At 35.3% G+C, this 14,086-nt stretch overlaps 1 protein-coding gene across 5 annotated transcripts in view; it reads left to right on the plus strand.

Annotated features, from left to right (window-relative positions):
• LOC117322372 overlaps positions 1-12,898 on the plus strand; it is a 75,613-nt gene extending 62,715 nt beyond the window's left edge. For all 5 annotated transcript variants that reach the window (XM_033877243.1, XM_033877241.1, XM_033877240.1 and 2 more), the window contains 3 exons: positions 472-609; positions 2,965-3,057; positions 9,168-12,898. In XM_033877243.1, the coding sequence (XP_033733134.1) occupies positions 472-609; positions 2,965-3,057; positions 9,168-9,239 (303 nt within the window). In that variant the 3' untranslated portion in view covers positions 9,240-12,898. The remainder of the gene's footprint in view (positions 1-471; positions 610-2,964; positions 3,058-9,167) is intronic.
• Positions 12,899-14,086: the final 1,188 nt, after the last annotated feature.

A 14,086-nucleotide genomic window follows, 5' to 3' on the forward strand; every position in this document is an offset into this window, starting at 1 on the left:
TCACTTTAATTATATTTTCCCAGAACCCCCATTTTTCCAGTGACTGAAACATAAAAAGCGTGTTTCGATGTTCACCGTGTATTCTAATTTCATACTATATGCACTAATAACATTTTTGCTTTTGACGTAAATATGTGACGTAATTGGTTTGTATGTTGTCACGATTCTGTGATAGTTTTTGTATGTCATCACGATGTGACGTAATTGGTTTGTGTATGTCGTCACGATTATGTGATAGTTTGTATTATCGTCTGGTTGTCTGTGGACTTTCCTTCGAGACAATGCTTGCAGGAAGGAAGGCACTGTTGGTGGACTTATGTTTTTAACACATGTTTTGTAGAAATTCTTATGACTAATGCCATACTTACTAATTTCATTTTCTTCACTTTCCTATTTGTGATTCATATCTAAACGTATGGATGACTGCGTTCTATCAACAATTCAGTGTATAAAGAATATATTTGTTCACAGTTGCTTATGAAGCCGGTGGACTACGGTCTGTCCTCACAGCCTCTCACGGACGTTGCCGAGAGGAACCTGAAAATTCTTGCCACTACTATGTTATACCTAGTGAGACGAGTCTCCACGTTACGTGGCAAATCTATGTTGGTAGGTCTTCATATTAACGTTATAACGGGAATTTAAATAAGCAACAGGATAACGTGTCCGAAGAAATGTGATAACTACAACATCATAATGATGATCACCAATGACCTTCAAAGGTAGATAGGAGAATCTCGTATAGGTCATTGAGTTGAGTTTTTAGCCCACCATCATCAGATGGTGGGCTATTCAAATCGCCCTGCGTCCGTGGTCCGTCGTCCGTCCGTCCCTCCGTCCGTCCGTCCGTCCCTCCGTCCGTCCCTCCGTCCGTCCGTAAACAATTCTTGTTATCGCTAATCCTCAGAAAGTGCTGAAGGGATCTTTCTCAAATTTCATATGTAGGTTCCCCTTGGTGCATAGTTATGCATATTGCATTTTGAGACCGATCGGAAAACAACATGGCCGACAGGCAGCCATCTTGGATTTTGACAATTGAAGTTTGTTATCGCTATTTCTCAGAAAGTACTTAAGGGATCTTTCTCAAATTTCATATGCAGGTTCCTCTTGGTGCCTAGTTATGCATATTGCATTTTGAGACCGATCGGAAAACAACATGGCCGACAGGCAGCCATCTTGGATTTTGACAATTGAAGTTTGTTATCGCTATTTCTCAGAAAGTACTTAAAGGATCTTTCTCAAATTTCATATGCAGGTTCCTCTTGGTGCCTAGTTATGCATATTGCATTTTGAGACCGATCGGAAAACAACATGGCCGACAGGCAGCCATCTTGGATTTTGACAATTGAAGTTTGTTATCGCTATTTCTCAGAAAGTAATGAAGGGATCTTTCTCAAATTTTATATGCATGTTCCCCTCGGTGCCTAGTTATGCATATTGCATTTTGAGACTAATCAGAAAACAACATGGCCGACAGGCAGCCATCTTGGATTTTGACAGTTGAAGTTTGTTATCGCTGTTTCTCAGAAAGTACTGAAGGGATCTTTCTCAAATTTCATATGTAAGTACCTCTTTGTGCCTAGTTATGCATATTGCATTTTGAGACCGATCGGAAAACAACATGGCCGACAGGCAGCCATCTTGGATTTTGACAGTTGAAGTTTGTTATCGCTGTTTCTCAGAAAGTACTGAAAGGATCTTTCTCAAATTTCATATGTAAGTACCTCTTTGTGCTTAGTTATGCATATTGCATTTTGAGACCAATCGGAAAACAATATGGTCGACAGGCAGCCATCTTGGATTTTGACAATTGAAGTTTGTTATTGCTATTACTCAGAAAGTAATGAAGGGCTCTTTCTCAAATTTCATATGTAGGTTCCTCTTGGTGCCTAGTTATGCATATTGCATTTTGAGACCAATCGGAAAACAACATGGCCGACAGGCAGCCATCTTGGATTTTGACAATTGAAGTTTGTTATCGCTATTTCTCAGAAAGTGCTGAAGGGATCTTTCTCAAATTTCATAAGTAGGTTCCTCTTGGTTTCTAGTTATGCATATTGCGTTTTGAGACTGATCGGAAAACAACATGGCCGACAGGCAGCCATCTTGGATTTTGACAATTGAAGTTTGTTATCGCTATTTCTCAGAAAGCACTGAATGGATCGTTCTGAAATTTCATATGCAGGTTCCCCTCGGTGCCTAGTTAAGCATATTGCATTTATAGACTAGTCAGAAAACAACATGGCCGACAGGCAGCCATCTTGGATTTTGACAATTGAAGATTGTTATCGCTATTTTTCAGAAAGTAATGAAGGGATCTTTCTCAAATTTCATATGCAGGTTCCCCTTGGTGCCTAGTTATGCATATTGCATTTTGAGACTAATCAGAAAACAACATGGCCGACAGGCAGCCATCTTGGATTTTGACAATTGAAGTTTGTTATCGCTATTTCTCAGAAAGTATAATGAAGGGATCTTTCTCAAATTTCATATGTAGGTTCCCCTTAGTGCCTAGTTTTTTTTCATTTTGGGACCAATCCGAAAACAACATGGCCGACAGACAGCCATTATCGCTAAATCTTAAATTTTATATATAGGTTCCCCTTGTTTGAAAAGTACTAGAGGGCTGTTTCTGAATTTACACAGATTAGTAAGACTTAGAGGAAGGGAAAAGTAGAGAAAAGATCAATCTGACATGGAACCTATAAAGATCATTCAATGGTGGGCGCCAAGATCCCTCTGGGATCTCTTGTTATTTTATGTACAGGAAGCATAGTTTCTGATCAAAATATTTCATAATTATCCACAAATTATCTCCAAACTGTATAAGAAGCTAAATTTGCCATGAAAGCTCGTCGGAGATGACCTATAACCATTATTATCTGCCTAGCACGTTTGGAGAATGGGTTTTATTTTAAACTGTTATACTCCGTATGTTGACATCTACACTTTTTCGTTCTTTAGCCGCCACCTGGAGAGATAGCCAAGTACCTTTACACTGATGAAGAGATGCGACCAGTGTTTAGTAAATTAGGCCGTTCATTCAACTATTCGGAGGTAGGTTGAATGTCAATCTGTCAATCAATTAATTGAAGTCTCTGGAAAAATACACAAGGAGAGGGAGAAAAAAACAACACGAAATGGTTTTTCATTATACTTAGTCCAGACAACAAACAGGAAAATACAATTAGTATCAATCGACACACCTACGCCAACATGTTTGAAAGGGAAATTACGTTTGTCATTATTTTGATGTGTTTAACATTTGAATAATGTAGTTTAGGTGTGGTATTGTCTTGTGTATATATATATATATATATATATACCTCATTCGAGACGATCAGTATAGATCTTCATTTACGTTGAGTGCTTTGGAGGTTTGTGGACTCCTACACTTATTTGACATTTCAAAAACGATAAGGAATACCGACATAATAACGAAACCGTAATTCAAACTCAAAATCGATTAAACGAGGAAAAAATATAAACAAAATATAATTTGTATCTAGACTCCTGAAACATAAGTACAAGGAGAATAAGACCAGGAGTTCCGGAAGAGTAGGTTGTCTTCTGATTCATCGATGGCACTCCTCGTTCAAATCTAGGTCAAATCCGAATTAAGTTACAATCCTCAATGGAAGTTCGGACGGTAACAACGAACCACTAGGATTATCAATAAGCGTCAAACACGTCTGACTATTATCGTATACTAATAAATTTTGCATTGTTTGTACGCAGAATGCGGCTTTCTGATTGGTTGAGATTTTTTTTCTTACCACTATGAAAAAAATTCCGAGAATGGCGCGAAAAATGTGACGTCACAATACGAATTGGATTTGATTTGAGAAAAACAATCCCATATAAAACAAGTAAAATTGTGCATAAAATATGTTTTAAATTAGAAAATTATTTTCAAAAAATAATTATAAGCGTTGATGTCAATTATTTCTTAGTTTCATAGGGGTATGAAAAAAAATGTTTGCAAACTTCTGTAAGAATCCGCTACGCGGTTTCATACAGTTTGCAAACAATTTTTTTAAAATAATTAATTGTCCAGTGTTTGTACGCAGAATGTAGTTTTCTGATTGGTTGAGATTTTTTTTCATACCTCTATGAAAAAAATCCGAAATGGTGCGAAATATGTGACGTCACAATACGGCCATTGACATTTTCATTGATTTGTGAAAAAAGAATCCCTTATAAGATCAGTTCAATTGTACATTAAACATGTTTAAATTTTGAAAATTAATTAAAACAATTATGTATTATAAGCGTTGATGTCAATTATTTTTTAGTTTCATATGGGTATGAAAAAAAATTGTATGCGTAGCGGATTCTTACAAAAGTTTGCAAACAATTTTTTTTCATACCCCAATGAAACTAAAAAAAATGACATCAATGCTTAAAGGAATTAGAATATTTCCAAATGAGATCACGAAATCGACCATATCGCGTTCCCATGGTCTTCATCAACCTGTATCTCTCAAACCTTGTTGTTAAACTCTCTGTCAGTAGTCGACATATGTAGCGGAAACGTGAGCATGGGAACACGCCCTTGAATATCGAATCATCTGGGGTCAGGTATACACCGTAGGTAGGGGATGCAGGGATGTTGCTATCTAAATATGTAAACTGTTGGTAAGTTGCAATCATCACATTAATCATGCATCTTGGTTGTAAGCTGTCTTTGTTGGTTAATTTGTAAAATAAGATCGACATTAGCAGCTGGTGTTGAAGAGACTTGTGTGTCCTTGCTTTCAAGTTCTACATGGTTCATTTCTGATCGACATGGTTGATAAAGTCTTTATTATGTAAAGATAACCATCATTCGATTGAAGTACTTTGCAAGGGCAAGGTTTTCAAGATAAGTCAGTCAGTAGATGGAACAGTTTGTTCCTATTGGTATGCCAATAATCTTTTGGAAGGTCACCAATGAACTCAAATAAGATGACAGAATCAAAACAGATCACCAAACACACATCAAGAAGATGAAGTACGTCAATTTACGGTCATATCATCAGAAGAATATCGAAGTGTGTTTCAAAAAGCCAAACTGTTATCCGAAGTTCACCAATATTAGCTTCTTCTGTATTTCCAAATGTCAGTATCCAGAACTGATTACGGACTGATTTTTTCAATATTGCACACTTCAAATGAGCATTTTTTTACAGTTTTCAATGGATTTCTTGTAGGCTTTAAAATAGCTATATGTAGCTGCGTTTCTTTGAAAGGAATTTTGCAAACGTTATCACCCTTTGTTTAGTTCAGTAACTGGATTTTGTTCGGCGATCCAAAAGAAATTCTTTCAGCCGATCTCTTTGAAACTGTGTAGGCTTTATGATTATACATGCATTTGTCTTTCCTTGAACGCAATTATGATTCGAATGTAGATCCCCTTCCTCAGTTTCCAACTCACTTTCAAACTTTGTACTTTGCTGTGAAACGAAAATGATTTCTGATTTTTTTTTATTAGACATTATTATTGTTCATTAACAAGTTTGTATTTATTTCAATTTTAATTTAACACCGAATGCATTTATCTTTGATATGGGACGGGCGAATATTGCTCAGTCTTGCGGTACTCTTGTTAATGAAATTGTGGCCCATTTTGGTTAATCATACGATTTGGATACCGTCACCTTAATGTTAAGGCAGAACCAGGTGTTCCGGAATTGCTAGCGTTTTCTACACTAATTTCACCCTTGTGAAGTATTATATAGGAAATTATGTAGGCCACCATCACATCGCCGTCAAATCTTCAATACGATATTTACATGGGTGGGAATCACGTCATGATTACAAAAGTAAGAATTCTTTAGTGTATATCGATGTTGATCATTTAGAAAACCCTGGCTACTCAGCGTAGTTACTAAATTCAACAACCCAAATATACTGTTATTATCAGTAAGTGTAACGTCGCACGTCTAATATCTTAATGAATTTTCAAACGTGTTGTTGTTACAACTGTTTGATAACCGAAACGTCTTCTTAAGGCGTGTTGTTCTCAGAAACGGTACATGAATAATTTTCAGTTTAATTTGCGTTGATATATAATGTATTGTTTTCATGGCAACTGTAATGACGGTTATTTTTTATGTTATCGATTGCCAGTACTGGTACTTACGATGTTTGTTCCGGTTATAACCGAGCCTATACCATTGGCTCCATTTTATACGTTGTCTGCACGCCTTCCTACTTCCTGCCAGGCGTCTGTATTTAACAGAACGTGTAAACATTATTGTGATAAATCTTCTTACTTTTATTGATTGTGGGTATCAACCGTATTACGTAAAGAGATATACATATTGTATATATACTATACACAGAAAAATAGCATTGTCGACATTTGTCTGGCCAGCCGGCTGCCAATGAGCTTCGTATTTCACGAAACATACATTGTTTTAAGGTAAATGAAGAACATGGATACATTGTTCTAAATGCTTCATTACGTAAGTGCTTCCTTCAAGTTTAAAATTTTCAAATAGTCTTCGGAGTATTAAGAATGACACTAATGCCATGCTTTCTGTTAAAATGTCAAAGTCTTGTGATCATTGAAAACAGGCCGCAGTCAGGTATTGATAGAAAGAAGTCCCGAATTAATGTCCATCTAAATGACTTTAATGCTTGTTTCTAGAGAAAGAACTGAAACATTGAATTAATCTTTTTCGTATTTTGTCAATTATGACGTAAATCATTTTAAACGGTCAATTAAAGAATTCAGCTTTGGAAGAGTACACTTGAAGACAAATGGATGAGATTCAGTTTAATTCATTTCTGTGTCAACTATCAGTCGCAACAACGGTGATAGACCCCTCTCAACCATCAATTCCAATCTGGCAACAGGCCTAAAACAACAGCATTTCAACAGCAACGTCGCCAGTAATACGTAGAAATAACACCGACTAATCATTTCTGACGTATGAGCGTTCCGTCTGACACAATTGTAGTTTCCTTCAAAGATGGTTTAGTAAAAATTGATTTCATTGCTTGTTTTGTTAGGAACGGGTGTCAATTTCAATAGCTTCCAAATTTTATTTCAGCCTCCGATGTAGAATCTTGATCAGCGTTTTTTAAGTTGGTAATTTGCCTCCATGAAATAGTGATTGAGTATTTTAATCATAAGAAGCCGAAACTGGACACTCAAATTTTTTTTTAAAAAAAACAGCGTAGCACACACAATTTAAGATGTATAGGTAATTCTGGAACGGAGTGTGCAGTTAAGGACGAATTGAAATGGAAGGAAACTCAGTTCTGATGTTTAGGAGTAATTGTAAACCAGTATTATTATCAGAAGTAATTATGCAATAGCAAATCTTAAGGTGTAATTCTTAACTAGAATTGTTATCAGAAGTAATTACGAAATAAAAATCCTTTTGGGAGTAATTTTTAACTAGTATTATCAGCAGAAGTAATTACGAAATAGCAATTCTTTTGGGAGTAATTTTTAACTAGAATCATTAGCAGAAGTAATTACGAAATAGCAAATCTTTCAGGAGTAATTCTAAACTATCATTGTTATAAGAAATAATTGCGAAATAGTAATTTATTTAGGAGTAATTCTAAACGGGCAATGCTGATAAGAGAAATTGTATCTGCCACTTAGTAAAGAAGAAAATAAGATGTCCATTGATTCGTTTGTGGGGGATGCATCTTTAGCGAAAATGTGTATTGATATATCTCACAAACCCTTCATCAATTCATAATCAGACCATATAACAACATCATAAAGTTCTACACCTGATTAGATTTATGTGGGCATAGGCAATACCTATAGTTGAAAATAGGCGTGTTACGAGATATTTCAACAGATTTTGTTTACAATTAAGTAGTAACTTCACTTTTGAAGATTATCACAGTAGTTATATAACCATTTAAAGGGTCGGTGTATATCAGTGTTAATCACATAACTATTTATAGGGGCGGGGTATATCAGTGTTAGTCACATAACTATTTATAGGGTCGGGGTATATCAGTGTTAGTCACATAACTATTTAAAGGGGAGGTGTATATCAGTGTTAATTACATAACTATATAAAGGGCCGGGGTATATCAGTGTTAATCACATAACTATTTAAAGGGGAGGTGTATATCAGTGTTAGTACATAACCAATTATAGGGTCGGGGTATATATGTGTTAGTCACATAACTATATATAGGGTCGGGGTATATCAGTGTTAGTCACATAACTATTTATAGGGTCGGGGTATATTTATGTTAATTACATAACTATTTATAAGGCCGGGGTATATCTGTGTTAATCACATAACCATTTAAAGGGGCGGGGTATATCAGTGTTAGTCACATAACTAATTATAGGGCCGGGGTATATCAGTGTTAATTACATAACCAATTTAAGGGTCGGTGTATATCAGTGTTAATCACATAACTATTTATAGGGTCGGGGTATATCAGTGTTAATCACATAACTATTTATAGGGCGGGGTATATCAGTGTTAATTACATAACTATTTATAGGGGCGGGGTATATATGTGTTAATTAAATAACCATTTAAAGGGGCGGGGTATATATGTGTTAGTCACATAGTCATTTAAAGGGTGGGGTATATTTGTGTTAATTAAATAACCAATTAAAGGGTCGGGGTATATATGTGTTAGTCACATAACTATTTATAGGGTCGGGGTATATCTGTGTTGGTCACATAACTATTTAAAGGAATAGTGTATATCACAGGTTTCATTCTGAGCTGGCAATGGAGTCAGACGTACTTATAAAGCAGCAATGTTGGAATTCGGTCCTTATGTTCGTAACAAGCTTTGACAACATACCGCACTACCTGTCTATAAAATTGATATCGGGAGGGGATACCATTCGTTCTGTGCATTTGACATGGAAAGTGAGTGATTTACTGTCAGTTTATTCAATATAGAAGGTCGATATCCATAGGATCAAATTAAAATCAACACAATACGCAGAAACTCTAGGAGACATCTAAAGTTATCTGTGTAAAACCTACAGGCAGATATTTCCCTCCATTTTCGTCTCAATCAAATTATACTTAGTATGTATCGAGCTGACATAGCATTGTTTTCTGTTTGTTTTATTGTTTATATGTGATATATCATCATCCATTCAATTGTATGATTACTTAATGTATTAATTAATCTTTGCAGTTGTCAATTAGTTATTAATTCATTATCTTTGACAGGGTTTACTCCGAGAATGGGGACAAGAATACATAAAGAGGCTAAGAGCCGCTCCTGTAGCTACTAAAAACTGATGGAAACAAGATGTGGAACTGAATCGGGTGTTAAAAGAAGAATGGGACCATACAAAGGCTTTGATAGTGTCCATCGTGGTAGACAACTGATAATACATATTAATTTCACCGAGAGAATACCGCGTCTGTGACGTGGACACATACAGACGCATGCTCTACGCTTCTTTATTAGTTTAACCCCGGACCTAAAAATAAGGGGTTACCTCTGAAATCAGGGTATTTGCTCTTCTAGCTGTCTGCCAATAAACGGCCTCTTACTGGTACTACTTAATCCGTTGACTAATATACTGAAACTGAATTATTTCTCGGGATTTGGCGTATTCAGATAGATTTTTGCTTATAGTTCCTGTTTTTGTGACGTGGACACAAAGTCAGTGTGGTTGAATATTTTGATATAAACCCGTGCACGACGTGTCCATATTAATTCCCCCTAATATCTGGTATTAAGAGTAGTCATGAAGTTAATGATGTCGGTATTTTACATATGAGCTACAGTTTAAATCTAACTGGTCTCAAAATATTGTGATTGATCTTACTATATCGTAGGGTACAACAGACTGAGTGTATTGGCGATAAATGGCGGCGTTGTATTAATCAAGCTGGCTAAGACACAGACCGTGTAAGTTTTAGTCAATTTACACGGTAAAATAATTACTTTATTATATCTTATTTAACATGACATTTGAATTAAATACAGAAGTAAAACATTTAACATTGTAAGACATTCTCAAGCTCGAACCTTTGGATTTAAATTCGTGACCATAGTTATAAGTGGGTTTTGTTACATTCCAGTGAAATGTCCGGGTTGTTACATACATGTAGTTAAGCATTTTTTACAACAGACTAACTAGATTATCCAGGTCTAATCTTAGTGAATATGTAACAGATCGTTAGGAATCCTCAGGGCATGTAAATCGATGTTTTCGTTATAATATTGTAAACTTATTTTCGCGTACGATTTATTTTCGAGTTTTTTTGCGGGCAATTTTTTAAAAATTCGCAAAAATACATCGCTGCGAAATAGTTTCAATCACAGAGTAGGTATTTAAATGACTGTAAATCGCGAAAATAAATCACCGTGAAAATAAGTTGATTTACAGTAATAATGCGTTATTGTATTGGTAAGTTATCACCCGTCTGTACATATTGGAAATAGACTGTCCATGGATAGATGTTCTTAATATATTTCTGAATGGGATACTGAAACAAATGTTGATTTATAGTATTATTAAAGTTATTACTTGAGATGTGATCATAGACTTATTTTGAATTGTGATGTGTACGCAATTTCCTTTCTTCGACTTGGTGCCAGCACTTGGCTCCCAGGAAATAACACGTTTTGGTGTCTATGACCTGGTTCAACGATATGGCAATTCAATTTATGACATTTTTTTGTGACCGGTACCTGGGAACGCATATCTTAATTGACACTTAGCTGCATTTTGCGACGGCGTCTGTGATAGATTTTTGACCTTACACATGCTCCGCTAATTAGCGATGTCCATTTTTATTGTGATTTGGGTTTGTGTGTCGACATCGCTTGACCCAAAGTGAGTCTTGTATATTTCTGATTGAGATGATGGACGCAGATTTGTGCCATGTGTGGACATCATATGTCTGGGAGCTGTCAGTGACGAGAACGGACTTCTATATATATCTTTCGGCTAACCAGAATTTGACTGATCGTGACGTTGTTTGATAGTAGTGTCCATCAGGCCAGCAACCGCGCTTGACCTTCAAAGTCGACCGTTTGCTGCAATCTCCTCGTAAGATTTCATTATTCTTGTCTACGTAATCCCAACAGGTCCCACGAGTGATATTTAGCAGAAGGAGGCCGTGTCGTCTTATTCCGTGATAATTGATACACATGCGTTGTGTACGGAAGCGTTAATGGACCACCAATGACGGCCTGGAAGGGTGTGTTTGACAGACCCAGGAATCCTGATGTAGTAGGCGGATTCCTCGGATACGTATTACTCCTTTTATGGACTGTCCCCACCGGGACAGAGCTTTACAGGGGAAGGTACAAATTGTGATTTATGCTACATGTTTGTCGGAATTATCCATCAGTTCCTACGTCTGTCCGGACATAATGTTTTCTCACTTCCATTTCGGCTTTTGCCGCCGACGTGTGTAGCTTGTTAGCGACCGGCTATTCCCGTAGTTTATTAGCTGTGATTAATGTGTTTACAACTACTTAACAAAGAATGGTTTATTTGTTATCTAGAGGACAAGCATTTCTTATTAAGAGATGTTTATTCGGTAAATATCTTCATCGTGCATTAATTGAAAAAGAGCGTCTGTGATATGATTACAATGTTAACGAATTATTTAACTGCCAAAATGATTTTGATTAATATTTTCTGTATTTAAACTTCATCAATATTCATCGACATACAATATTTAAGCAAACATTTTCCTATTTATTTAGTTTATTTATTTTCAACAATTTAATTTAAATTTGTAATCTTCACTGATAATGAAATTCACCATAACAATATATCATTTTGCTACAACCTCAGATTAATTAGACATGTAAAACATAATTTGATTTTAATGATGATTATGATTTAAAGAATTGTCCAGATAATCATTCTGACCTCTTGAATTTCAATTTAAACATTTTCATTGCCTTTTTAATAGCAGCGGCGTTGGGTACAAGTTATAAATAGTATCCAAAGCCCTTGTTGCGTAATAGTCGATGTGAAATAAGATAAATTAAGATCGATTTCTGATAATGCACGTCAAATGTAACAATTTTCTGCACAACAATAATTAGAATTTAAAGTAATAATTTTCTCAATTATTTTAAACAAAAATGGGATCACAAAAGTTATTTTATATCAATGAATGATTAATCTTTAGTTATACATGTCATGTGATCTATATTTGATCGAGTTGTTTTCGTCACAATTTACATAAAAGTATGTATCTATTATCTATTTTCTTTGAATGATTCATGTCAAAAACACAGATGAATTTCCTGTATCGTAAGCTTAACAAATTTTAAATAATTACTTTATTAGTCAAAGTAAATGTTCGGATTAACAAGGTTTTGCTGCATACAGAAGCTAAAGTGCTCAGATTAACAAGATTTCGTTGTACACAGAAAATGCTGTTTTAAATGCTTTTGTATGCTACAAAATGTTGTTATTGATCCTCCCAATTCATCATCATGATAAATTGGTCTTGAACGCTTTGTGGATTGCTCATGTTCTACTACATATGTTCGTTTTCGATAGACCTTGAGGATGCTAGAATATTCTGTTAAAGACCTTTTTATCAATTGTATTATTCAGTTAAGCAATGTTGTTCCTAGTAACAAGGAAATTATATTCTTTAAAGCATTTGAAAAAAAATACCAACCCAAATTATTTTAAACATTATACATTGTTAACCCCTAGATGGTATAAAAATGCCCTAAATTTTCAATCTGACAGATTCTCATAAATATTAAAAATGCATTTTTCAAAATCAAAAAAAAAAAATGAAATGCGTGTTATACTGTATAGAAGAACCTTCGGAACAACACAGCTTGCTGGATGTCCTGTTTTAACAATTAATATGTTTCTGTATTATTGTTTTACCATGTGACTATTACTAATCAAACAAAATATCTGTGATAAACTGGAATAAAATGAGATATAGAAATGCAGAAACGGTTTTTTTCTTTTCCTTTTTTTTTTTTTTTTTGATACTTGTCACATTGTGGCGACGGTTTTCTGGATGTGTCATCGAGTGAACGTCTTTCTTTTAGCATGCTGTGTGACTGGTTCTTGTTGTTTTTCTTCCAGAGCTTTTTTTCTGAGATTTTGTATTCTTTTGTTTGAGTCCATCTAAACAAGTGTCCTCATATAACAGTGGCTACAGCCATGACGTTAAGCCCCACATACAAAATCCCCTATTTCCTGTTGTGATTTTGTGGTGCTGAAGAGATGGTTTAATATTTTCTTGAAATGTCATTATAACGACTCTCTAAAAATAAAACAAGATATAAATAAATATTTGGTTTCACTAAGACTTACATTATCGTCTTTGAAGAAAACGGTTTCGGAAAGGGCGTTGATAAGTTACAAAAACTTGTGCCCAACCCTTTTTGACAATAAAATATGTTTGAATCAGAAGACGGTGTCTCTGAACAACTCTTTTTATTCGGTTTTTGGTCAAGGGTATTTATTTATTTGTTCCACCATGACTGATTTTGCAATAGTTTCAAAGATTTCGAGAAGATTACTGATCTGTTTATCCCGCCACCATCAGATGTTGGACTACTCAAATCGCCCTACGCCCGTGATCCGTCCGTCGTCCGGCCGTAAACAATCCTTGTTATCGTTATTTCATAAGAAGTACTGGAGGGATATTCCTCAAACTACATGTGTCGGTTCCCCTTGAGCCCTAATTGTGCTTATTCAATTTTGATTTTTGATCAGGGAAAACAAAATTGCCGACAGGCGGCCACCATGAATTTTAATAGTTGAAGTTTTTATCGCTTTGTTTTTAAAGGCACTGGAGGAATATTTCAATTTTTAATCTGAACATGAAAACAAAATGGCCGACAGGCAGTCGCCTTGGATGTTGACAGTCTGTTTGTTATCTCTGTTTCTCAGACAGTTCTTCTTTGATCTTTTTGAGATTTCATTTGGAGGTTATCAGATTATTAAGAGGAAAAAGGAAAGAAGAGAAAAGAAGAAAGATGATCAGTCTGACAATTAAGATCATTCAGTGGATTGCGCCATGATCGCTCTGGCAACTCTTGTTTATCATATATGTATCTTCATTTTGATGATGAAATATGAAAAAAAAAATGTAGATGTGACTTACAATGGCATACAACTTGTAAAGCAGTT

The sequence above is a fragment of the Pecten maximus genome, chromosome 2 (genome assembly GCF_902652985.1).
Source record: "Pecten maximus chromosome 2, xPecMax1.1, whole genome shotgun sequence".
Lineage (NCBI taxonomy): Eukaryota > Metazoa > Mollusca > Bivalvia > Pectinida > Pectinidae > Pecten > Pecten maximus.